This window comes from Osmerus mordax, chromosome 18, assembly GCF_038355195.1.
Source record: "Osmerus mordax isolate fOsmMor3 chromosome 18, fOsmMor3.pri, whole genome shotgun sequence".
NCBI lineage: Eukaryota > Metazoa > Chordata > Actinopteri > Osmeriformes > Osmeridae > Osmerus > Osmerus mordax.
In genome coordinates, this window is record NC_090067.1 from 2,998,449 (window position 1) to 3,025,768 (window position 27,320).

The window sequence follows — 27,320 nt, forward strand, 5'->3', positions numbered from 1 at the left end:
TTATTTGACGTGCTGCGTGTGCGTGTGAGAGGAGCAGTAGAACTTCTTGTGAGTGATGAAGTTGGACAGGTTGTTGAACTGGATGTCACACGGACGGCAGTACTTCACACTGCCTCCAGTCACACCTCTCCTCACACACGGCACGGACTGGGAGGGGGAGGCAGGCGAGGAGGGGGCCGCACTGCCTGACCCCTGACTCCTGGAGAGGTCAGAGTTCACACCTGCGTCATCCTCCGTTCCCACAGTCCCCAACCCGTCCGACCGGCAGCCATTTTGGCTCTGAGGCGAGTCCGTGCGGCGGCCGTTCTGTGTCAGCGAGCCTGGCGTCTCCTGGCAGGCGTCCTCAGGTACGGGCTGGTCCTCCTGACCCTCGCAGGCCTCCGTAGGGCTCTGCCTCACCGCCTCCTCCTCCCTCTGCCTCACCACCGTCGCAGAGCTCTGGGTGCAGGGGGGCAAGATGTAGAAGGCTGGGGGTGCCGTTGCCGGGGTCGTTGTCAAGCGGGGCTCCCCTTCGGAGCGGGGCTTCTTAGATGGGGGAGGACTGCAGGTCTGCTGAACAGGGGTGTGTCTGCTCTTCAAGGTCAGACCTCCTCTTCCTCCATGGTTTTCGGCTTCCTCCGACCCCGACCCTGGACCCGACCCGGGGGACTCAGAAGCGGGTCCGGCCCTCCCTCTCTTGCCCTGGGCGGGGCAGGAGCTGTGTTTGTGCTGGAGGTAATCTTCCACCCTGTCGAAGTTCACCTGACATGGAACACACTCGTGGTAGTCCCTCCCCTGGTGCATTCTGGGTATCTGGGCAGACGCCACTTTGCCCGCGCCCGGCCGCCACGCCTGCTTCCTGCTCAGGTCCATGGGCGTATCTGTGGGGGGCGTGTCCAGTTCTGATTGGACCAGGCTGTTGCATCTGGACGAGAGGGCGGACCTAGGTGTGGGGAGGCTGGCCTCTGGGTGTTTAGGCTCCACCCCTAGAAACAGGCCGTATCTAGGGTTGGGGAACTGGTTGCCATGGGTACCGAAGACATCCCCCGCCCCCTGGTACATTCCGGCACCTCCGATTGGTCCGATCCCCAGGAAGCGTGGGTGGGTCAAAGGCAATCGAAGCTCCTGATTGGCATCATAGTTTTTCCTGCGTCGGCGCGTGCGGACGGTGCGCTGGGCGGCAGAGGCGGCCATCTTGTTTCCGTGGTTGCGTCGGGCAGGGGGGTCGTGGCGAGTGGCGCAGTAGTAGCGCTTGTGGACCAGGAAGTTCTCCGTCCGGCTGAAGGTGATCTTACATGCCTGGCAGGTGGTGTTACCTGGGAGCTCGCCCTCCCCCTCCGGACCCTCCGTCTCTCCATGGACGCAGGGCTTCTCATCCAGATCTGGAGGAGTCCGGGGGGGCGTGGTCTTCCCTTCCCACTTCCTGTCAGTGCTCAAGAGGTCCAGCCCGGCCACAGCCAGGCCAGGGGGGGTCAGGAGGGAGCTGGTGGGGTCCGAGGGGGCACCTCCCACACCCAGGCTGGCCCTGGACCCAGCCTCGGGGCTCCCTGGGGCGGGCAGCTTGTCCAGGAGGGCTGGGCGGTCTTGGGGCCTGGAGGGGGTCCATCGACCCTGGCAGTAGTGCTTCTTGTGGACCAGATAGTTCTCCAGGCTGGAGAAGGAGATGCTACACTGGAAACACGTCGTGCCTTTAGAGAGGAGGTGGCCGTGGCCGGGGCTGTAGAGCAGGGAGGGGTAGTTGTTGTTGCCCCCTGCCCCGGCTCCTGCCCCCTGCCTCAACCTGTGATGCACCAGCTCCGACATCTTGGCCAGTATCTCCGAAGCCTGTGGCCCAGGTGGTGATGTCATATCCTGCAGAAAGGGGAAGTGAGGGAGGAAGTGGGGGAGTGCGAAGGCCGGGCGGAGGGAAGGGTGTATGGGGGAGGAGGCGGGGCGAGGGCTGGAGGGCTCTGATTTGACCTGGGGCTGTGCCCGGCTGGACTTGGGGCCTGGGCACCTGGGAGAGAGGGTCGGGGTGGAGGTGGAGGTGCGGCTGGGGGGCCTGGAGGCGGGGGAGGGGGTGGAGTCTGGTCTCTCCTGCTTGAGAGGAGGGTGCATCCGCTGGAGGTTCTCTGGCTTGCTGGGAGGTCCGGTTTCAACGCTCTGGAAAGCCTCTTTCTCCATCCCTCCCTCCGTCTCACACGTGCTAGCCTGCTGGGGGCTCCCGGCCCCGGCGCTGTGTCTGTCAGGAGTGTGTGCGCGCGTCCCGGGCCGGCGTGTGTGCGTTCGTGCGTGTGTGTCCAGGTCGTGTGCCGTCTGGAAGCTCAGGTGACAGAGGGGACACAGGTGACCAGACGAGGACAGGTGAGACAGGATGTGATGCTGCAGGGAGGCGGGGCTGTCCGCTACGTGTTCACACACCGTGCACCTCAGGCCCCGCCCACCTGACACTGCAGGCCCCTCCCTCTTTACACCTGGGGGAAGAGAGGACACATTAGGTTTATTTCTATATGTAAACAATTATTATTATTATGTATTTATTCTTTGATTATTACTTCATCAGGCTGTATCTGATTTTGTAACTGAATGTGTATAATACATACATTGTTAACTACATCTTGCCTAATAATACAAACAACACTTCCTGAAGAGGAGGCAACCCTCACCGTCGTGTATGTTCAGCAGCATCTCTACCGCCTGCTGGCCCCGCCCCACCCCAAGGCCTTGTGGGTAGGGGAGGTTCATGTGATGCGGGAGCGTGCTGAAGGGTTCTGGGGTCTGGTTCTGGCGCCCACTGCAGTAGAACAGGAGGTGGGCTTGGTGGTTCCGCTCGCTACGGAACCAGATACCGCACGCTTTGCAGGGAAAGATGTCCTCTGGAGACACACACACATTCAAACACCCCCACACACACACGCACGGACACACACACACACGTATGGACACACACAGAGACACACAAACACATAGTTAATACTGGCTCAACCTAAACATCACAGTGAAAAAAACACCCAAACACACACAAATCATCAGGCAATATCTTACTGTTGACAATGGCGTGGGGTAGCATCGTTGCCATGGTAGCCTGTTGTGGGAGGAGCTGCATGGACTCCAGCAGTCTGGCGGCTGGATACAACCCCTCCGAGGCATATGATTGGTGGACGGGCCACATAGCCTCCGATGGAGAGCTGTGTTTGGCCGGTTGGTGCCAAGGGTTCAAATCCATAGCGTAGGGTTTTAGTTCCTCCCCCTGAGGGATCTCCCTGGTGGTGATGATCCATATCTGACCATCTGAGGAGAGGAGAGGAGCAGAGGAGAGAGGAGAGAAGGAAAGGAGAAGAGAAGAGGAGGTTATGGTTTTTAATTGCTGAAGCTACTAAGTTGTAATGCCACTCCTTCAACACTAGATGGAGCACTCTCCATTGAGTCAGCTTCACAGAAAGCTCAGGTCTGAATATGGGTCCACTGCTCTTGGAATGTCACTGTGTAACGAAAATATTTATATTTCTCCTAGAAAAACCCCAAGAGTACTAGTAATAGACAGTATGCATACATAGTGGTGGTATACGCTATAAAAGACATATCTGATCAATTACACATACACATGTATTTAAATAAGCCTCAATTACTCCTGACAACACTGCCCTGTCCTTCACACCCCTAATCCTCTTCATGTAGAGAAAGGGTTCATGTAATTAACACACCGACGCACACACACACATACACAAAGTACAAACACACATACACGCAGACACACACGTGCTGTACATACACCCACACATACACTCACCCACGCACACGTACACTCACTCACACACATGCACACACACATGAGATGAGGTTGACATGGGCTTAAACACATTGGAACAATGACCAATCAGAAGCTTCGTTAGAACGTTGCTGGGAGGAGATTACCTCAGTCCAGCTAACAAAGGCCAATCAGAGGCATCGTTAAAGCGTTAATGGGAAGAGATTACCTCAGTCCAGCTGCTCATGAGGGAACACTCAGAAACGTACATTTCCTATCTCAGCATAATTAGGGGTAGATGCTACACTCACACACACACACACACACACACATACATGCGCACACACACAGAGGTAACACACACAGAGGTAACACACACAGAGGTAACAGGTGTGTGTCATCATGTGTATGTGTGGTGTGTGTGAGCGTATGTCTGTGTCGAGTGTGTGTATTGTGGGAGTGTGGTGTGTTTGCGTGTGGTGTGTGTGGGTGTCTCTTCCTCTCCTCTCTTCTTCTCTCCTTCTCTCTTCTCCTCTCTTCTCCTCTCCTCTCCTCCCACATGCGTGCACACACACATGCACAGTTCATTATGTCTGCTCACAGTTATGCAGAAGTTTCTTATCAGAAGCGACACACGCATATGTGTACAGTAAGTATTCCACTCCAATCAGCATGTGTTTGGAGGAGTGTGTGTGTGTGTGTGTGTGTGTGTGGGCTTCAAGGTGCCTGGCAGAGATTAAGACACAAGGAGATGGAGAGAAAGAGAAAGAGGGAGAGTCTGGCTTGGGTCCAAGGTTTTTTTGTCTTGTTGTTGTAATTAGGGAGGCTTCTGTCAGATAACTGAGAAGCCCTGGGCTACGAATATGGTAAGTATGTAACACACACGCACACACACAGCGAGTGTCTCTCTGTGTTTTAGTAAATGCAAATTTACAGGAGCTGTTTGAGGAAAAACTTGAAAAGAAAAACAGACAAACATCTTTCTTTGTAAACTCGTCTTGACGTGAGACTGAAGTTCTCCTGTCGGAATGAAAGCCAGAAAAAACGTACACACACACACACACACACACACACACACACACACACACACACAGGGGTGTCGGTTGACAGGAAGCACCTCATCTCCATACTCTGACAGGAGCCTCAGTAATTAAGCTCAACGTAAATGCAACACACACACAAACACACACACACACACACACAGAGAGACAGGTGGGAGATGCTAATGAAGGTGTATTTCTGACAGACTGGAAGATCTGTCTGTCATTGGAGGAAGCTCATTATAGACACCTTCACTGAGGAGACGAGAGGAGAAGAGAAGAAAGGAAAGGAGAGCAGACGAGGAGAAGGAGAGAAGGAGGAGAGGAGGAAGAGGGGGGGGAAGAGAAGAGAACGAAGAGGTCAAAGGAAGAGGAGGAGACGGAGAGGAAGAGAAGTGGAGGAGTTTACCTTTACTATAGACGACACAGTTGGTCTTCACTTCCTCCGTTGTCAGTGACGTGACATCCTGTAGCCACCCTGGCCCCCCGCTGATCACCGCGGAGACAGCCTGTGCGGAGCTCTACGGGAGAGAGGGAGGAGGAAGGTGTAGAGAGAGAGGGACGGAGGTAGGGGGAGAAAGGGAGGAGGGGGAGGGAGAGAGGAGGTCGTGGAGAGAGAGGGAGGGGATGTAGAGGGAGAGAAAAAGGGGTGGGGGGGGTTGGGGGAGGGAAAGAGAGGGATTGAGAGAGTGAGAGGGAGAACTCAAACAAGCCTTCAGGCTATAGTGAGTCTGGCTGTTAATTAAAAATCAATACTCCAACAAAAACCACACAGACACACTTAGACCCACACACAGACACACTTAGACCCACACACAGACACACTTAGACCCACACACAGACACACTTAGACACACACACAGACACACTTAGACACACACACAGACACACTTAGACACACACACAGACACACTTAGACACACACTCACACTTTTTCCCAGACTGTGTCGATTAACGGGCCGTGACCTTTCGCCCCCAACATGATTAGGATCAGTCAAGGTCACCGAACCCAGGAGGGGAGGGGCCAGAAACAGCTGCTGCACTACAATAGGCAGGCCAGTCTGCAGGGGGCCTTGTGACTGGCTGATCACCGCCAGCTGACGAATATGTTTGCATCTGATTAGTATTTAATTTGCATCTCAGTTAATCTCTCCCCTTTTCTACTCCCCCTTTTCTCTCTCTCTCTCTCTCTCTCTCTCTCTCTCTCTCTCTCTCTCTCTCTCTCTCTCTCTCTCTCTCTCTCTCCTCTCTCTCTCTCTCTCTCTCTCTCTCTCTCTCTGTCTGTCTCTCTCTGTCTCTCTTTCTGTCTCGCTCTCTGTCTCCCTCTCTCTGTCTCTCTCTCTGTCTCTCTCTCTGTCTCTCTCTCTGTCTCTCTCTCTGTCTCTCTGACACACCAAGTGGGAGTGTGAAATGGAGACTGAGTAGGATGACGGTGGGATGATGGTGAGAGAGGGGAGGGAGGGGAGAGGGATGAGAGGATGGACGGGAGGGAGGAAGGGGGGAGGAGGGCAGGGAGGGAGAGAGAGAGAGACCACTTATCTCTTCCCAGCAGGAAGAGCTTTCCATCCTCACCGTGACATCACTCTCTCTCCCCCTGGCACAGGTGAGGGACGGAGAGAGAGAGAGAGAGAGAGAGAGAGAGAGAGAGAGAAGGGGAGAGAGGGAGAGAGAGAGAGAGAGAGAGAGGGAAAGAGAGAGAGGGAGGGAGAGAGAGGGAGAGAGACAGAGCGAGAGATCTAAAGAGAGAGCTGCTTTCAGTTGTTCATCCACTATCTCCTCTAGTCCTTGAGAAACTCTCTGCTCTCCTCTCCTCCTAGACCAGCTTACCGTGTCACTTCCAGTTGAGGTAATCTCCACCTTTTCCTTCATAAGGACCCCAGGTCGTACCGACAGGAAGTGCTTGTCGAGAACACGCCCGACGCCCCGCCCCTTCCTGGATGATCTCTAGCTCTTCTGAAAAACAAATGAACAAGAAATAATACCTTTACTTTAGTCATACTTCCATAAGAACCTCCACCTCCTCTTCTCTCCTCCTTTCCTCTTCTTTCCTTTCCAATCCTCTTCTCTCTCCTCAATTCCTTTTCCTAAAAACTTCAGCCATGTCTGTTTGACAGCCTGGAGATATGATGTGTATGAGTGTGTGTGTGTGTGTGTGTGTGTGTAAGAGGGTTAATCCTCTTCTCCATCCTGCTCTGGTGTGAAAAAGGCATTTAACACATTCAGGGGGACAGACACCCTCCCCCCCTTCCTCCCTCCTCACCCCCCCCCTCCCTTATCCCTCCCCCCCCCTCTCTCTCTCCACTGGATAAAGACCCATTCCTGGGCAGTAAGAGATCAACTGGGTCTCTCCCCCCCTCCTCTTTCCCCCCCCCACCCCCCCTCCATCTTTCTCCGCCAGATAAAAGACCCCATTCCTGGTCAGTATAAAACCTCAGATTAGAGGCCTGTCATTGGCTGAGCCACGCTGATAAAGCTTCTCTAAGCATGCTGGGTAATGACCCCATGGCTGGCATGAGATGCTGTCTGTGTGAACACCTCTGACACAACCAGGGAGTGATACACTCAGTCCATGCTAATGGTCACTATGGTGACCAGATGGTCACTATGGTGACCAGACCGACTGTTCTAGAACATGTTGACCACACTTTACGTTAGGTGTACTCTAGATCAATGTTACTTTAAAGAACCTGTAAAGCATATTCCATGATTTGCTTCTCAAGTACATCCATACAAGTGTGAAATGAGTTCCTGAAAGCATGTGCAAAGCGCGGAAATGTCGCACTGAAATGTGGAGTTAGACCGTTTTCAGCTCAAAACCCAACCGATCTACGTCACAGCGACCAATCTACGTCAGATCACAGACGGTTGCATTATGTTTACTCAGCTGGTATGATGCAAAGACAAAGTCCATTAACACATAAAACACTCAGAGACTGCAAGGTATGTCTGTTCTGATATCTGCAATTGATTTAGCTAGTGTTGCTGTTGTTGCTAAATTCAATAAATTCGAGGGGGCGGAGCTTCAGCTCCTTCAGGCGACACGCCCCCCCAGTCTCAGGCAGAAAAGACTGCTGATTTTCTCACGATTTCAAAACCTAATTAACATACTTGTCGGTGTTTTTTGTTCATTCGAATTCGGATGGGTAGGTAAACAACACATTCTTCTGTGGTGTGATGAACTTAAAACTCATTTTCAATTCCACTTTACAAGGATCTTTAACTATCATGTCCCCAGTTTGGTAGTTTTATGTAACCTTCATGTAAAGTGTTGCCTCCTTGTTCTGTTTAGACGGACTGTAGGTTGGTGAAGGTGTCATGTGGACTGACTATAGTGTATAACTCTCTCTCTGCTTCACACACACATACACACACATATCTCTGTATCACTCACACACACACCTATGTCTCTCTCTCTCTATGTATCCCTCACACGCACCACACACACTCCTTTCCCTGTATCACACACACACACGCTTCTCTCTGACATGGTGTAGTAATCCTATACACAGATTGTTATTGTAGGAGGAGAACTTCAAACCAAGAGACCTGATGCAGCCCTCTCTCTCTCTCCTTCTCTCTCCTTTTTACATCTCTCTCCCCCTGTCTCTCCCTCTCTCTCTCCGTCTCTCCCCCTCTCTCCCCCTCTCTCCCTCTCTCTCTCCCTCTCTCTTTCTCCCTCTCTCTCCCCCTCTCTCTCTTTCAATCCATCTCTATTTCTCTCTCATATATATACTGTATATCTCTCCCCTCTTTCTATCACTGTCTACCCTTCTTGCACCATCATCCTGCCTCAACCCACCCTTCTCTCCCTACCCTCTCTTTCATCCCATCTGCCCCTCCCTCCCTCTCTCCCCTCCCTCCATCCATCCCTCCCTCCATCCCTCTCTCTTTCTCTAATCTGAGGGAACTTAAAGGCTCTTATCTCCAGGCTCTCCTGCTTCATTTCATGCTTGATTTACTTTAATTTGTCTGATAGGGATTTAGACAGCCCATCTCTGCCTGTCTGCTTGCCTGCCTGTCTGTCTGCCTGCCTGTCTGTGTCTTTCTTTCTGTCTGTCTGTCTGTCTGTCTGTCTGTCTGTCTGTCTGTCTCCCTGCCTGCCTGCCTGTCTGTCTGTCTGTCTGTCGACCAGAAAACAAATTTCCTTCACATTGGACTTATTTCTTCTCCCCCCCCCCTCCTTTTCCCTCCTCCCTCCCCCCTCCTCCTCTCTCTATCTCTGAGGACAGTTCCTGGAGAGGTTCTTCGTGCATCAGAGCGTCGGTGCGTGTGTGTCTGAGCGTCGGAGTGTGCCGACTGAGAGAATAAAAAGGGTTCAGTTGTGTGGAGTGATTCCCTGATGTGCTTCAGTCAAGGGTACACACACACACACACACAGTGACGGTAGGTGTAAAACGTAATCACACACACAGTGATGCCTCAGTGGTGAGGTGAGCACTGGCAGGTGAAACACAGGACACACCAATTGCCAAACACTGCAAAAAAAAACACAGACACACTCACAGGAATAAGATTGAAACTGACACAGTGACAGCGGTAACGTACAGTCACTACACTGATGGTAAAAGTTAGATAGAAAGTGATAGAGACAGTGATACACGTGGTGATGTATGGAAAAGTGCCCCCCCCCCCCCATCCAGACACACACACACCTACCAATATTAAAAAACAAATAAAACTAAAAAAATAAGAAACACCCCCACCTCCCCCCCCCTTCATATTCCAACTTAAACTAAGACATCATTGAAATTCCACTCATGGCTTCGAGAATGTGTTTGTGCCGATAAACAAATGTGTGCATGAATTTGCGTGTGTGTGTGTGTTTGGATGGGGAGTGTGTGTGTGTGTGTGTGTGGGGGGGGGGGGGGGCTGTGTGTGCAAGCTGATAAACAGAGTGATGATCCAGCAACACATATTTTCTCCACTCTCTCTCCCTCTCTCTCCCTCTCCCCCCCCCCCCCCCCCCCCCCCCCCCGTCTTAATTACCAGCAGCTTGTTGGTGCTGTGATAACCGCGTGTTAATTGAATCGAGCGCAGGCCTGCATAATCAGACAGCGGCAGTATGTTTCGTTTCAAGCAGATTAGCCTCTCTGTCTCTATCTGCATCCATACAACCATCATAATGACATGACTCGTCTCTATCTGGGAGACAGGCCTCCTCCTCCTCTATATCCGCCTCCTCTCCTCCTCCTTCTCCTCTTCCTCCCTCCTCCTCCTCCTCTATATCCGACTCCTCTCCTCCTCCTTCTCCTCTTCCTCCCTCCTCCTCCTCCTCTATATCCGCCTCCTCTCCTCCTCCTTCTCCTCTTCCTCCCTCCTCTCCTCCTCCTCTATATCCTTCTCCTCTCCTCTTCCTACTCCTCTTCCTCCCTCCTCTCCTCCTCCTCCTCCTGCATCGCTCCTCCTTCTCCTCTTTCTCCTCTTTCACCTCTCTTTACCACAACTAATACAACGATGCTTCTAGAAATACACAACTTTAAGGAGGTTAGACTACTGGAGGTGTGATTCACACACACAGTAGCTGAGATGGATGGTCTGTTTGCCCCCTGTCTCTTTCTCAACTCAGATCTCCGCATTTCTCTTCTTTTACCTCCCCTCTCCACCCTGTCTCTCCTCCCCTTCTCCTTCCCCTCTCCTCTCTCCTCCCCCTCTCCTCTCTCCTCCCCCTCTCCTCTCTCCTTCCCCTCTCCTCTCTCCTCCCCCTCTCCTCTCTCCTCTCCCTCTCCTCTCTCCTCCCCCTCTCCTCTCTCCTCCCCCTCTCCTCTCTCCTCCCCCTCTCCTCTCTCCTCTCCCTCTCCTCTCTCCTCCCCCTCTCCTCTCTCCTCCCCCTCTCCTCTCGGCCCCCAGAGAACAGGATTCAGAGACTCAGTCTGTGTCACTTTGATGTCGTCTCAAACTTTAATGATTTAACATTGTTTCAGGGATTTCTCTAATCCACACTACTATTAAAATCCTTACTCTCCCCATCCCCCCATCCCCCCATCCATCCATCCATCTGTCCTTGTCCTCTGAGGACATGGCCTCCCTCCCTTTCTCTTTCTCTTTCACTCCCCCCCCCCCCCCGCCCCTTATCCATAACTCTCCGTCACAAACGCATTATTCGATTTCAGAACTACATTTCAATTTCTTGGCAGTCACAGAAACTTCTGGTGGAATCAGTTGAGCTCTGGCTGTTGGACCCTGCAGTGAAATTAAACTTGTTCTGAATTTAGTATTCTCCTCATTAAAACAATGATTAGGAGTTCATGAGATTATCACGCATCTTTGTATTGCACTTTGGGGGGCAGCGTGGAAAAAGTCAGTATGAATATCAGCCATGAATGAAAACCTTTTTGAAGTTGAAAGACTGCTTCGACTTAGATGGGTATTCATTATCAAACCCGACAAGAGAAGTAGGGTTTGAAAATGAAAAGAGTCTTTATTTCTACTCTGCATTTTCACATGAAAGAATTAATATTTATGGACATTTCTGTTTTATTCATTCAGCAGACACTTGTATCCAAGGCAATATTCAAATACATATTTGTTATTATTTAAAATGTTCTTTCTATGCATTGAATTATTTGGAAATGTTTTATGGTGCCAATGAAGCAGCTTTGAATCGGTAAGATAATCAACAAAGTACTATTTAATTCTGGTGATAAGTGGTGATAGAGTTACTACTGAGTAACAGCGATGGATACGCAACGCACCAACCACACGCAGAAGAGATGCTGATGACAGCAACAAGAAGGCATGGCACAATGTCAGACAAATATCCGACGTAGAACTGTGAAATCTAGAAGAAAAGAGACGTGTTTCTACAAGATCTGAGATCTGGCTTTATCTGCTCTACCAGCAGCCCTGGAGGAGAGAGAGAGGGAGGGGGGAGATGGAGAGAGAGATAGAGGTGGAGAGAGAGGGGGGAGGGGGGAGAAAGAGGGAGGAAAATATGGGGGAGAGCGAGAGATGGAGGAGAGGGAGAGGGAGTGAAAAATGGGGAGAGATGGAGAGATGGGGGAGAGAGAGAAAGAGAGTTGTCTGTGGACAGCTTTGGCAAAAATGGTTTAACCGGAACATTCATGCCAATAAAGCATATTGAACTGAATTGAAAGAGAGATGGAGGAGAGAGGAAGAGAGGGCGAGCGGGAGAGAAGGAGAGAAGAGGAAGGGAGATGGAGAGATAGGGAGAGAAAGATGGAGAGATGGAGGAGAGAGCGAGAGAGGGAGAGAGAAAAAAGAGAAAGGGATGCAGAAAGAGAGTGTGAACCCACACAAACACACACACCACACATAGTAGCTATTAGAAACACAGCGTGACCAGATGACAATCAGAGTAGATTTGATCTCAACTCCTCAGAGCACCACATCAAGTAGTGCTTAATGACTCCTCTACAGCAGAGAGAGCTCTAATCTTGGGTGTGTGTGCGTGTGAGAGAGTGTGTGTCCATGTGTGTGTGACACAGGTGTAGTTCCCTCCAGTCAGGTAGTTCTGTGGATCAGAGAGCGTTTCAGGCAGGAAGACTCAGTCGTTAGTGAACACTTCGCTGACAGTACAGATACTTTGCCTTGGCGTTATGGCCAACCGAGACTACACCTCGACACCCGTGTCAGAGAACTCCAATATCCATCACTCCCCCTTCAGACAGCAGGACAGAACCCAGGGTGCAGGCAACACCAGCAGAGCACTGTGCATCCTGTCACACCCGGAACAATGTCAGAGTGTGCGTGCGTTCCTGGTGGAACTAGACCGCCCTGTTACTGTAGGAGGGGTGACTGGGTGTGTGTTATGTGATGGTGGTATATGGACTGACAGCAAGTTTCAAATCCACCCTTACATTGCTTTGGATAAAAGTGTCTGCTAAATGTGCACATTTACATATTTACATATTATCTCAGTGACGAGTCCAAACTCATTCAACAGTCAGCACAATCACAATCAGCTTACCTGGGCCATCCCACTCCTCCTGTCGCTCTATTGGTGGGCTGGGAAGTGACTTCCTGGTTTGGGACTCTGCTGGCCCGGCCTCTTCCTCACCTGCAGGAGCACAGGGTCAAAGGTTAGATTACCTCCTGTGGTGTGTGTTGGTGTGTGAGTGGGTGTGTGAATATGTGAGTGTGGGTGTGGGTGTAAGAGAGCATGTGTGTGTGTGAGTGTGTGTGTGTGTGTGTGTGTGTGTGTGAGGTACATGGGAGCCTGTAACAAGCCTGGACCTGATTCTAACAACCCCAGGGAACACGACATCTGGAGGAAGAACAAAAAGAAGTGACACCGTGACACGAGATTCCTTCTCCTTTGAAGATTCGTCCCAGTGAGCCACTATGAGTGAGTTTGTAGCTAAAAATGATTTTTCTTTCCGCTTTGTTTATTAGACAGCGGAGAAGAACTGTTGAAATACAAAGAGATTGTTCAAAGGGGAGATCCATGTTGAGGAGGAGAAGGAATTTTCTAGGACCCGGCGTCACGCCAATCGGACCTGACTCCGCCCTGTGGCGGTCCAGGAATTAGACCAAACCCAATGTGTGATCAGCAGGTGTAGCCAAGAGGCATGGGCGTAATTGAATTTCAGTTCAAAGGGCCCGGTGAAAACCCTGGGGTCACGGTGTTTGTTTGTCATTGGGTTTACAACTCATCAAGTTGTATGCGTGTTTATACACATTTCGTTTGTGAAAATTGAATACTATGATGAAAGCCAGGATGGAGAGACGGGGGAGAGGCGGCGAGGGAGAGGTGCAGGGGGCGAGAGAAAGAAGAGGAGGGGGTGAGAGGCGGAGGAGGGCGTGGAGAGGGAGAGGAGGATGAGAGGGGGGAGAGGGAGGGTAGAAGGGGGTGAGAGGTGGAGGAGGGGGTGAGGTGAGGTGAGGAGGGGGAGGGTTAAAAGTGAGGGGTTTTAAAGGCACAAAGTAGTAGCGTTCCACCACCTGATCCTCGCCTGTGTCAGAACAACCAATGAAGGCGATGAGGGAGAAGATGACGAGGAGGATGATGACAGTCTGTCTGATGGACGGGAGAGTGGAGAAATGATCTTCCAACCTGAACGCCACAATGATGATGGATGAAGAGGATGAGGATGATGCTCCTCACCTGATCTACCGCTGATGACATCAGCAGAGAGCTGTTCCAGTAAGGAGGGGTCTGTTCCCTCGACAACACCCCCCTCAGACCTGAGCCCCCCCACACCTGCCTGTAGCAGGCCTGGGAGAGAGAGAGAGAGATGGAGAGATGGAGAGAGGGGAGAGAGAGGGGAGAGAGGAAGGAGGGAGAGAAGAATTCGAGTAAAATACAGATAATTCTTTGTCTTTGACCATCAAAATACAGTTGGAACTATGTTACCTTCTACTTTCTACATGCAGTATTTGTATGTCACTTTTGGTTAAAGCGTCAGGTAAATGAATAAAATGTCAGGCAATTTCGCAAATATTGCTCTGGCAGATGGGTCTAGCCACCCTACCATTCAAACAGATTTCCCTCCAACCACAATCAGGTCTGGTCAATCACAATCGTATAACTGTTATGGGGCGGGATTAATAAGGTGTACTGTACAGAGGAACACAAACAACCAAGATTACGTTTATTTCCTCTGATTGGTCATATCTATCCAATTCTATCCAATAGCATCCAGAGATATTTTGGTCTGTGCCTATTGATAACGCCCCTTGGAAATGAAAAATGAACTGAAAGAGAATCCATATCAAGAGAATTCAACCATATCCTGAATACACAGGAATGAGACAAAGCTCGGTAGTGAGTGTGTGCGTGTGTGCGTGTGTACATCCAGCTGCCCAGCAGCAGAAGCAAGAACAGAGAGAGCCTAGCGGTTGAACCACCCTGTAAATGAAGAAGCCGGCGACGCTGTGAAAGGTGTCACACCGTTCTCACTCTTCTTCTTCATGTCTTATCTGTCGCTCCACTGTTGATTTTCCATTTCCCTCACGTTGCCTTTGGGAAGTGTCCACCAGTTCAATCTCGGGGTTCACTTCTTTATGTTTGATTAATTTCCATCCCTCCGCGCACCCCCCCCCCCCCCCCCCCGCACCCCCCTCCTCGTCTGATTGCTGTTGCCCGGGGTGCTGGAGTCTCTCCTTCATGATGGCAAATTCCTGCTGTCTCCTCCAATGCCAGCTTCTCACCACAGCGTATCTGTACGGACCTTTTTGCACAGGGTGGGCGGGGCCTCCACATGTTTTTGTCCCGTACCAATAGGCTACCGTGCAGGAGTTGTGAAACACCTGGGCTCTGATTGGTCCGCTTTCCTCAACTTTTTTTGTGGGTATTACGGATACATGCGGCCATTTTGAATAGTAGGGAGTCAAATATACTGGTCATACATATCTACTGGTCCCATGTATCTACCTACATTTTCATGATTGCATTGAAATCAAGCACACACTCACTATAGCAAATATGCTATAGTGAGAACATGGAGTTACAGTTTCAACACCTGCATGAACGTGAGGACACGTTTTGTTCTTTCTCTCTCTTTCTCTCTTTGTCTTTCTCTCAAACTCTTTCTCTCTTTCTCTTGCCAGAGAGAAGGAAACACAAGTACACACATGTACAACCAAACACACACACACACACACACATGCAGGCAAAAACACAGGTAGAAACACACACACACACAGTGAAATATGGAGTCAAAATGCTGGGCTGTTCTGAGAGACTGCTCATTTCATGGTTGGATTTGTCTCTGTTGGCTTGTAGGAGGTGTGTGTGTGTGTTTGTCTCCTGGCTTGTAGGAGGTGTGTGTGTTTTTATGGAGATAGCACTGAGGAAGCCTATCATCCCACTGCACTGCTGAGTGTGTGTGTGGGTATGTGTGTGTGTGTATCACAGTAAAAGCCCTAAGCAGGCTTCCTAATTAAAGCTGAGGTAATAGACAGGAAGGAGAGGCATGCCATCTCATCTTCCTCCACCTCCTCTTCCTCCTCACTTACTCTTCCTTCTTCTCCTCATCTTCCTCCTGTTCCACCTCTTCCTCATCCTCGTCTTATACTTTCCAGCTGTTGCAACTTGGCATGAGATAAAGCCATGCCATCCAACCAGATATGCAATGTAGTTATTTTTAGTTCAAGGAGAGATGGGTAATGTAGTTATATCTAGTTCAAGGAGAGATGGGTAATGGAGTTATATCTAGTTCAAGGAAAGGTGGGTAATGTAGTCATATCTAGTTCAAGAAAGGTGGGTAATGTAGTCATATTTAGTTCAAGGAGAGGTGGGTAATGTAGTTATATCTAGTTCAAGGATAAATGGGTAATGTAGTTACGTCTAGTGCAAGGAGAGATGGGTAATGTAGTTATTTCTGGTTCTGGATGGGGACCAGGGTTTGGGTACGGGGGTGGGGGCAAACCAGCAGCCCCTTCTCCCTGGAGTTTATCTGTCCCCACCGTACCGCATTACCCATAATCCCCCATACTCAGAAAGCTGGGCTAAGCAGTGGAGATCCATCCAATCTCTTTAGGTAAGGGCCTAATCAATCCCTGTTACCGTGGAAGCCTTTCATCAAAGGAGTTAATTCAAAGTTCCTTTCTCACTTTCTCTCTCTCTCTCTCTCTCTCTCTCTCTCTCTCTCTCTCTCTCTCTCTCTCTCTCTCTCTCTCTCTCTCTCTCTCTCTCACACACACAAACAAAAACTCTTGGTTACTCTCTCTTTCTCTCTCTGTCTCTGTTTCTATCGCTCTCTTCTCACTCGCATTTTTCTCTCTATCTCCCTGTCCCTCTCCTCTCATCTACACACTCGTCTACATTTCTCTATACTCTCATCTCCTCTTTTTCTCTTCTCTTCTCCTCTCCTCTCCCCCTCCTAGCTTCTCAACACATTATAATCCTCTCACCAGTTCACTGATTATTCAAATAACGACATGGAATTAAACGCCAGGAATTATGAAATTGACTCAATATTTTCAGAATTAATTCCATATTACACAAGCCGTTTTAGGATAAGTTATTCCCTGCTGTTTAATGTGAACATATTTAAACTCTGCTACATCTGTCCTGTAAGAAATATGTAAATATCCATTTAGCATTTGCTTTTATCCAAAGAAATGTACAAGGGCGAAGGGAGGGTTGAACTTACAACCTCATGATCAGCAGTAAAATTGCTTTACCACTGAGCTATACCCATCCCCATGCTCTACCCACCCCCCTGTAAGTGAATCTCTCATATTTCTACAATCTCTCTCCATCTCCAGTACTCCTCCCCCTGTCTTCTGTCTCCATCTTCCCCTTGTCATAAATCCCCCTCCTCCCAGGACAGCATTCCCATCTGCCACCTGCCTGTGTGTATGTGTGTATGTGTATGTATGTGTCTGTGTGTGTGTCTCAGCTCCCTGTGTGATAAGGGTTAAAACAACAGCTGCCACCAGCCTCGGCTAGATAGAGGGCTGATAAGGCTGACAGGATCTGCACCTCTCTCCCCCAGTAACACCTACCCCAGCCTACTCTACCCCCCCCCCACCCCAGAAACATCTACCTCAACCCTATCTGTCCCCCTAGCCCAGTAAAACCTACCCCAGCCTTATCTCCCTCACCCCAGAAATCCCTTCCCCAGCCCTATCTGCCCCCCACCCCCACCCCGGTAACACCTACCCCAGCCCTAACTAACTAACTAACTAACTAACTAACTAACTAACCACCCCAGTAACACTTACCCCAGACCTAACTAACTAACCACCCCAGTAACACCTCCATCCCATGGAGCCCCTTGGGGCTGTAAACCCTGTCTCACCCTGGGGCTGGGGGGTCCCAGAGCCCTCTTTGTTACATCTACTATCTGTGTGAGAAAAAAAAAAGAGGAAGAATGTGATCTTTCAAAAGGACAAAAATGGAGGGGGGAGGGAGGGAGGGAGGGAGGGAGGGGAAAGGGGGAGGAGGCAAAAAGAAATACATAATTTATCACCGTATTATCAGTCCATCCAGCCACAGTAATAAAGGGGGGAATAGCGGAGCGAGAGAAAGGGATTTTTTTTGTTATCGGAGGGTGAATAGTGAAGGAGAGGAGAAGGGAGGAGAGGAGAGCAGAGAAGAGAAGGAGAGGAGGAGGAGATGTGAGGAGAGCAGAGCAGAGGGAAGGAGAAGGGAGGACAAGGGAGCAAAAGAGAGAAAGAGGAGAGGAGAGGGGGAGAGAAGAAGAGGAGTGGGGGATTATCAGCAAACTGCAGACTACCAGCCAAGCCTCTAATAGTAATAATAGTATGTGTGATGGTGTATCTACCCCAGCCTATCTCCCCCATTATCTCCCTCTTATCTCCAGTCATCAGGGCAAATTAATGGAGCTCTTTCACTCCCTCTCTCTCAATCTGGGCACAGAGGGCACTCCAGAGAATGGAATAAGCAAAATATGAAAATAGTCTATGAATCGTGGAGATAGATAACAGCCATGCATGGAGATGGTACTGTGTGTGTCTGGTGTGTGTGTGTGTGCGCGTGTGCGCGTGTGTGTGTGTGGGGGGTGGGGGGGTGGAGCTCATCTCTTCACCCTATAACAACCTTTTGTCCTCTGAGTTCTGTGGGATCTGGAACTGTCTGATTGACTGGTAGAACTGCTACTGGTTACTGCTACTGGTGTTGGTACTGGGTACTGGGTATTGCTAGTGGTCACTGGTGTTGGTTACTGGTACTAGTGTTGGTTACTGGGTAGTGGTAGTGGGTACTGGGTACTTGTGCTGGTATTGGTGCTGGTGAACACATGACTATTATATTATCATTACTGGTCTTGGAACTGGTAGTGGTTAGTGTCATTCGCCCAGTTCAACCCAGCCAGAGTTAGCCATCTTGGCTGGGATGAGAGGAGAGGAGGACTTGCTGCCAGCCAGCACAGCGGCCAGTAAGTGGCCCTGAAGTCATTGTGAAATCCTAAACCTGCCATGTCCGTGTCACTGTGTTGGTTATGATCGACCCTGGAGCTGAGGAGAAGAGGTGGAGAGGATGAGAGGAGGATGAGAGGAGAAGAGGTGGAGAGGATGAGAGGAGAGGAGGTGGAGAGGATGAGAGGAGAGGAGGATGAGAGGAGAAGAGGTGGAGAGGATGAGAGGAGAGGAGGATGAGAGGAGAAGAGGTGGAGAGGATGAGAGGAGAGGAGGATGAGAGGAGGATGAGGGGAGGATGAGAGGAGAGGATGAGAGGAGGCCATAGAGGGAGAGGAGAGGATGACGGAGATGGACAGAGGAGAGCGAAGGAGAGGAGAGGAGGCCAGAAGGGAAGAGGAGGAAAGCGGAGGGGGAGAGGACAAGTGGACATAGGAGAGAGGAAGACAGCGGAGAGGGGAGGAGGAGAGGAAGAAAGGAGGAGAATAGGAAAGTGGACAGGAGAAGAGATGGAAAAAAAAGAGGAATGGAACTTAAGTTATCCTAAGTTGACCCAGGCAGCAGAGAAAACGAGAGAGAGAGGGAGTGTGAAAAGGACAGACATGGAGTGAGAAAGGGAGAAGGATGTGCATGTCAGACTTGCTGTTGGTCCTAAGTCGTTATTACTGTTGTCATGTGATTGTTTGAATCATCTCTCATAAACTGTCTTTTCGCAAGCAGTATAGCCTTCCGGTACAGCTGGTCACTGAAGCAACCCGACAATCACGGTCCTCCTATCAACCCAGGCACGACCACTGGATAGAATACTCCGCTGGATAGAATACTCCTCTCATCCTCCACTCCACAAACAGAAAGTCAAATGTATGTGTACAACCAATCCCTCCAGTGGCATTCAGTAATAAGAAATATCAACACACTTCATAATAAATAGGAAAAAATTAAGAGCAATATTTTTGGCTATTCTCATGCCTAAGTAAATTAATAGTTTGAATTTATTTGAAATACAAATAAATAGATAAACCTAAACACTCTTAGAAGGAAAGGCAAAACAGAGTAAAAACTTACGTTTAAACTGCCTTGGGTTGCTCTGCTTTCTCCTCGACATGTTCCGAGACGGTGATTCGTCTTCTAATCCCTCTACGGTCCGTCTCGTCAGAACACGGCTGTACGTGCTGCCCAAGACTAGAGGATGACAAAGTGACATCAACGTGGTCACACACCGACGCTTTCAATGTGTGTTCACGTCTCTCTCCACGCCTCCGTGACTCCCCCCGTCCTGTGAAGACGAGCTTGAGATAACCGCTGTCAGCACGCCCTGGAGAGAGATGTTGACAGCGGGTCGCAGTTTTGTTTCTGAGGTTTGTGTCTCCTGGCACCGTAGCCACAGGCGCAAATCACACAAGCTGATTGTAGTGGTTTGATTAAAGTGTCATGGAATCTCACTTATTGGTTTGAAGTACACATCGTATCTGAATATATGTTTAAATTAATTGATAATGGGCTGATTTAAGAATAGCTTTTAATTCTATGGTTCGGAGCACATTGCCTATAATAAACTGGCTAACATTATTTATTTGTATTTTAAAATTCGTTATTATATATACATTCACTGTAGCCTATTCCTTGAATGCATTAGCCTAATTAAAGATTTGAGACCTTAAGGCCCACTTTCGATTTTGAAAGAAAACAAAAACGTTTCTGCTGTTGAAACAATCCATTTATTTCACCACTAAACGAATATTTAGTTGTATTTTTTTGCAAACATTTAAAATGCAACAAATTAATTGTATTCTTGAATAATTAATTATCTTAATAATTGAACGCCTGTCTCGGGATTACAGGGTCTAGAATTGGACCTTTGCTTTGCTTGTTGCGTCTGAAAAACATGGAATTATTAAGTAGCCTATTAAACCAAAAAATACATAGGTTACATTGAACAGATTTGTGTGTATATGTAGGCTATAGAGCTAGCATAATGGTAAGAATTTGTCTCCCTTGGACTGCTTCCCTTCGGCAATAGGCGCCGAGGCAGCTTGCGCCAGACTCCATATCTCCCCAGCGATCAGAGAGTTAAATTGAGGGATTTCCACCTCTTCTTTCATTGGCCCCATCAATAAGTTCCAACTGACGAAGGATTCCACCGCCATCCAGGCACGCCAGAGCGATAACGGCAGAGTTGGCGCGGGAAGCGCGCAGAAGATGGATTAATTATGCGGTGAACATGGATATTCGGCTTATCATCTCTTAGCAAAGGAGCGCGGTTCACGCGATCAGAGAGGCGGGATAGGGAAGTAACAATGCAGCGGCACCTTGACGACCCTCGTCCTACACGTTCGTTTTTTGAGCTGTAATTAAAAAATAACATGCAATTATGTTCCTATCTGCCAAAGCAGCGCGAGGGTGCGGGGTTAAATAATTGGTGTGAGAGGGAGAAGAGAGAGAAAATGCAGCAGGGAAAAACTGATTGTTGACTCCTAATGTAGGTCACCTGTGTTTGAGAGCCAAACTTGAACCACTGTGCCAATATAATATTGACAAGATTTTCAGACCTAAACAGCAGGAAGAGAAGAAAAAATGGGCCAGAAAATATTCCTTTGAACATTGATTACACTGCACTACACTACATAGGCAGTGTTCAGTACTGACAAGGAGAGAGAAAGAGAGAGACAGACAGGAATGGAGAGACAGGAAAAGAGAGAGATGGAGGGATGGATAGTGAGAGAGAAACAAAGAAATCGTGGGAAAGAGATTCAGAGAGACAGACTGGAAGAGAGAGACAGCGAGAGAGAGAATAGAGGAGGAGAGAGTGGAAGAGATGGAGGCAGAGTAGGAGAGAAAGACAGATCTCAGGCTATGCCACCATAGAAACTGTACTAAAGAGCTTATATCTTAGACTTATACAGCAAGGTGACACATTGTGTGTGTGTGTGTGTGTGTGTGTGTGTATGACGTGTGTGTGTGTTTGTATGTGTGTGGATGAAGTGTGTGTGTGGGTGAGGTGTGTGGTTATGTGTAGAGTTGTGTGTGTGTATTTAGTGTGTGTGAGACAGCCGTGTCAGATTGAAAGGTGTTGTCAGACAGGAGACCCATGGATGACAGCACGGAGATCAGGACAGAGTGAAGAGGAGGGGTGAACCTGGTGAGGTCTCCAACAGAGATAAGCCCAGCAACACACACGCACAGACACACACACACATACACTTTCCAAAAGCAAAACATCACTCTAACAGGATGATTGAGATCTCTTCATCAGCACGAATCCCAGCCCCCTCAACCCCAACTGGACCCCCTCCCCTCCCCATCCCCCTGTTATGGTGATCATTATTGATGTACAGATGGTTCTACTTCTGGGTCTCTGTGTACAGTCGTGACTGTTTGTTTGTTTGTTTGTGTGTATGTGTGTACTACAGTATGTGTGTGTGTCTGTTTGTGTTTGTGTCCTGTATGTATGTATGTATGTATGTATGTATGTATGTATGTATGTATGTATGTATGTATGTATGTATGTATGTATGTATGTATGTATGTATGTGTGTATGTGTGTGTGTGTGTGTGTGTGTGTGTGGACCCATCCTTTGGTTAGATGAGGATTTAAACAGGCTTTTCTGTGTGTTCAGTGTTAAGCTGCTGGTGTTTGTCTGTTTGGTTTCTTGCTGTGTGTGTTTGTTTGTTTTGCTGGTCATTTGTTACCCTAATTACATTGATGCCCGGTGAGGTGTGTGTGTGTGAGCGGGTGAGGAGTGTGTGAGTGTTTACGATGTGTACGTGCGCTTGTGTGTACATCACATGCGTGTATGTGTGTGTGAGGCGTTGAGGCTGGGAGACCAGATAGCTACTCCCACAATGCAACAGGATTACAGACCTGACTGGACTAACCGTTTCGTTTTTTATGTCGAAGTTAAATTAGGGAGGATTTGCAAAGCAAACACATTTCTGTGAACAATGCTTGGCTTTATTTACACGACGACACCGCCTTCTGCTCTGCCTGGCCTGCAGTGTCTTTAGCATCTGTCCAGGAATGTACCACAGAATGGAGGATGTGCAGCAGTATTGATGATGAAAGCATTTCCTCGGAGGGTGAATCCGGCATGTTGTTCACTCCTGCTCACGCAGAGAAAAGATGAATTAAAGGAGAACTTTTAACTCTGGAGATCAGCAGGCAAAATTGGACACACGTTTTAATTAAATCGGCCCAGCAAATAACAACAGTGCGTTATAAATCATCTGTTATCACAAGCGGTATTCTCTCCCTGTGTGTGGGTTTGTGATGTGATTGTAGGTATGTGCATGGGAGTGTGTTTGTGCGTGTTTATGGTGTGTGTATGGGTTTGTATAGGTATGTTTGTGTGTATGTGTGTGTGTGTTGACAGACTGCAGTGCCAGGGCCTCCTCAGGTCCTGATAAGTGTTAATAAATTACCCGCATTTCCGTGGTAATGGTTGCTGGGCTGCCAGGGGGAGATACCATTGTGTGTGTGAATATTCCGATTGTCGTGATTAGATCAAAATGCTGTTGGATTCCTCGACAGAGGCCACGCCAAACAGTCCGATCACAAATGGGTTATTCCTATTTCATGGTTTTGCATATCTGGCTGATAGGAAATAATTAGGTTTGCTGACTGCAGGTGGAGGTAGAGGAGAGGCTGGGGGCTGGGAAGGCTGGGGGGTGAGAGGCTGGGAGGCTGGTAGAGGAGAAGCTTAGAGGCTGGGGGCCCAGACTGGGAGGTTGGTGAAGGAGAAGCTGGGAGGCTGGGGGCCCAGACTGGGAGGCTGGTGAAGGAGAAGCTGGGAGGCTGGTAGAGGAGAGGCTGGAAGTTTGGAGGGCCGGGGGAGGAGAGGCTAGGAGGCTAAAGGGCTGGGGGAGGTAAGATTGGGAGGTTGGAAAAGCTGTGCACCTTCATATTGTAATAGGTGTTATTGTGATGGTAAATTGTTAGGAAGGAAGGAGAGAGGGAAGAATAGCTTATCACCAGGATGTTGATTTAAGCTCTTTAACCTTTCTTAACCCTTGTGCTGCCTTCGGGTCACATGACCCAAAGGTTCATACATTACATTTACATTTAGTCATTTAGCAGACGCTCTTATCCAGAGCAACTTACAGTAAGTACAGGGACATTCCCCCGAGGCAAGTAGGGTGAAGTGCCTTGCCCAAGGACACAACGTCCGTTGGCATGACCGGGAATCGAACTGGCAACCTTCGGATTACTAGCCCGATTCCTTCACCGCTCAGCCACCTGACTCCCCTTCATAACGAACCATCGTTGTGTTTACCCAATTTTACCCAATACAAAAACAAATAAAAATAATTTTCTTTTAACCTTCGCAATGTGGGGGGTCTGAGACAGCCCAACGGTTAAAAGAAAATGCTTCACTTTGTTTTTGTATGCGGTAAAGTTGTTGCAATACGACGGTGGGTCACAATGATTGATGGGTCACAATGACCCGAAGATAACACAAGGGTTAAGGCTGTAACCCTCAATAAGAACCATAACCCTCAACACCAACCCTAACCATCAATATAAACTCTAACCCTCAATACCAACCCTAACCATCAATATAAACCCTAACCCTCAATACCAACCCTAACCATCAATATTACACCTAACCCTCAACACTAACTCTAACCCCTAATACTAACCCTCAATACTAATACCTAATACCACACTGTACAGCAGGTCTGTTCTTAAAGTGTGTCTAAACACCAAACACATTATTTTCAGTTAGACCCATATCGTTCGCACACTGACCACATTGATCAATCCAGGTCTAGATTCCTACAAATCTTAGCAAAAGGTGTTATATTCTCTCTCTATCTCTCTTTCTCTCTCTCTCTTCCCCTAATCTCTCTCGTCACATCTTCTCACATTGTTTTGTTTTGAAATTCCATCCCACATTCTGTATAATGAGCATATCTACACATATACTGTCTATATGTATATATGCAGTATACCTATACATTTGATGTGTTGTTTATGCAGGATTAACATGAGTTGGTGTTTCGTTTCCAGAAGCTGAGTTGAGATACAGCTTGTCAGCAGCAAACAGAGAAGCACAGTAAGCTACTGTTAATTAGTCACTTTCTGTAGAAGAGGAGAGGAGGGTAGGAGAAGGGAGGAGACGAGTGGAGGGGAGAGGGGAGGAGAGAGAGAAGGAGCGGAGAGATGAGAGGAGCGTCGGGTGGTGGAGAGATGAGTGGAGGTGAGGGGAGGAGAGGGGAGGAGAGGAGAGGGGAGGAGAGGGGAGGAGAGATTAGAGGAAAGAAGAACCTGCACAGATGGCTGTCACACACCTGCTTCGTGTCACTATTCATTTGCATGGCTCACTTCCTCCCTAGCCCCTCTCTTCCCCCCCCCTCTCTTCTAGTTATCCTGTCTCTCTCCCCCTCACCCTGTGCAGTTATCCTTTCTCTCTCCATCTCTCCCCCTCTTCTAGTTATCCTACTCTCTCTCTCTCTCTCTCTCTCCTCCCCCCTCTCTCTCCCCCCTTCCTTTCTCTGATGTTTCCATGCTAGATGTGCTTGTACTCTCTACCAGGTCTGCCAGGCATATGGAGGCCTCCCCAAAGACGTCTGTACCTGCCTGTCACCACACACACCTGTGTGTGTGTGTGTGTGTGTGTGTGTGTGTGTGTTTTTTTGTGTTTATGTGTCTTCACAGCTTCTTTCAGTTGTCATTGAAAAAGTTTGCCTGGGTATGAGCCGTCACAGTTTGGGTTCAACCTTGTGTTACTGAAAAAAGTAAAGTTGCGAGACAGTCGTCGTCCTTCCTCTTCAGGAACACAGATGTACCCTGGGAGGGGGGAGGAGGGGGGAGGAGGGGTGGTTAGAGGCGAGGGGGGAGGGGCGAGGGGGACTCCTCTCTTCTCTTCTCTTCTCATCTTTCTCCTCTCTTGTCCTCTCCTCTCCAGAGCTTGTTGACATTTGGGACTGTCTAACGAGCAAGGCTCTCCTCAGCCTTATCTGAAGTCTCGGAGATGTGGAAATGGCCCTGTCTCTGTCGTCAAGGAGACGAGACAAGACAGGACGCATCTCTGCTTCCTGTCTCCGTGTCAGCTAACTTTTGTCCTCCTGGAGATCTGCCACTGATTGGTCGATATGGCCTTTTTAGAATCTCCCATCTCGTCTCCCAGGTTACGGAGGTCTGATTTCAAAGGAGAGGGAGAGACTTTTTGCAAACTACAAAAATCAAGCACAATGTGTGTGTGCAAGGGTGCGTGTGTATCTGCATGTGTGCCTGTGTGTGTTTGCGTGTGTGTATGAGAGCTGTGTGCGTGTGTGTATGAGAGCTCCCCAATGAAATGAGCAAAGACACAGGTAAAAAATGTCTGTCTTGCTCAATGCTGCCATCTAGTGCCATTGCAATGTACATGCATCTGCCAAAATCGCCACTGGATGGCACTGGGACCATGAAGGATATACAGTCGTGGCCATAAGTTTTGGTAATGACAAATGTTGTGTTTTGCAAAGTTTGCTTGTTCAGTATTTGAGGAACATGTTTTCACATGTTTCTATAGAATACTGGAATACAATAAGGCACACAATAAGGCGAACATTTTCAATATATGCAAATAGTCCCCTCTTTTACAGCAGTCAATCTGCTCTTAAACTCCAATCAGAATGATAGAGTGATTTCACCTGGCTAGAATTAGTTCACACTTTCCCCTGTGTTGATGATATGACTTACTGAAATTATGCTAGCAGTCATTTTATGCCAAGGCCCAGCAAGCTTTGCAAACACAAATTGTATGTCGCTCCCAATACTTTTGGCCACGGCTATAGTATTTCACAAAACGGTGTATCTGTGCGTGGGCTTGATGTGAGTTTGTGTGTCTGAGTATGTGTGTTTTAGTGTATGTTTGTGAGTGCATGTGTGTCTGTGTCTCTCTGTGTGTACGTGTGTGCCTGATGTCCATATCTGCACAAGATGTTCTGCTGTCGCTCAATCCATCTCTCCTCAGCTGTGTCCGTGACAACAGGCCTATTTCTGTCTGCGTATGGTTACCATGGTGAAGGGGTACCTTCGACTTAGCACTACAGCAGAGAGGAAACCTTTCAGAACTTCCAGAACCTCAGGAGATCTGGAACCAGCTCTGGAGCCCTGGACCTCACCAACACCTCCACTCCTTCACCTCCTCCACCTCCTCAACCCTGGAACTCACCAACACCTCCATTCCTCCACCCTGGAGCCCTGGAGCCCTGGAGCCCTGGAGCCCTGGAGCCCTGGAGCCCTGGAGCCCTGGAGCCCTGGTCCTCACCAACACCTCCATCCCAACCACTAGATGACACTGCCCCCCTGTCTGAGTCATGCTTTCTACTACAGTCTTTTACAATCACTTTAACACTCATTTCAGAACCTTGATGTCCTTTTTCAAAACTCTAGACACAAAACTCACAAATAATGATCAAAATGCACATTTTTCAAAACGCTAACACGATTTTCAATTGCTTGGATACAATACACATTCACCTTAGATCATTTGTTCATTGAACTATAATCATTGTTCAAAATGACACAACTTAACATCAAAGTATTACAATTTTATAATATGCAATTCACACAAAACATCTGAAATGTCTGTTATTTTCTTACATTACAATGATATAACTGTCAATTGATACTACAGCTCAAAATGATAAGTAATTGTTGCATTACTCTTAAAGTAATGCATAGTTTTATAGAAACTGACGAACAACTTTCCAAGTTTAGAACATGAAAGTTTCAATATAACGAGATCCATTGCCACCAATTACCATGAAACATGAACAAATTGGACTAAACCATCATGTTTTCA

General features: G+C 48.6%; 1 protein-coding gene across 1 annotated transcript; it reads right to left on the bottom strand.

The window, feature by feature from the left end:
• LOC136962457 (zinc finger protein ZFPM2-like) lies at positions 1 to 26,834 on the bottom strand. The gene is made up of 6 exons (XM_067256241.1): positions 26,688 to 26,834; positions 12,940 to 12,970; positions 12,674 to 12,763; positions 3,004 to 3,249; positions 2,625 to 2,834; positions 1 to 2,432 (listed from the first exon to the last, which is right to left on the bottom strand). Exons 1-6 carry the CDS (start codon positions 26,832 to 26,834, stop codon positions 1 to 3), a joined length of 3,156 nt encoding a protein of 1,051 aa, XP_067112342.1.
• Positions 26,835 to 27,320: the final 486 nt, after the last annotated feature.

Bases quoted from the DNA above. Each gene is read 5' to 3' on its own strand.
- LOC136962457 (XM_067256241.1), bottom strand. From the start codon at position 26,834: ATGACTCAGACAGGGGGGCAGTGTCATCTAGTGGTTGGGATGGAGGTG. The intron at 12,764-12,939 runs GTCCAGGCTTGT...GTGCTCCTGCAG, and splicing joins CCTGGGGTTGTTAGAATCAG to GTGAGGAAGAGGCCGGGCCA. The intron at 3,250-12,673 runs GTAAGCTGATTG...TCCTCTCCTCAG, and splicing joins GGAGGAGTGGGATGGCCCAG to ATGGTCAGATATGGATCATC.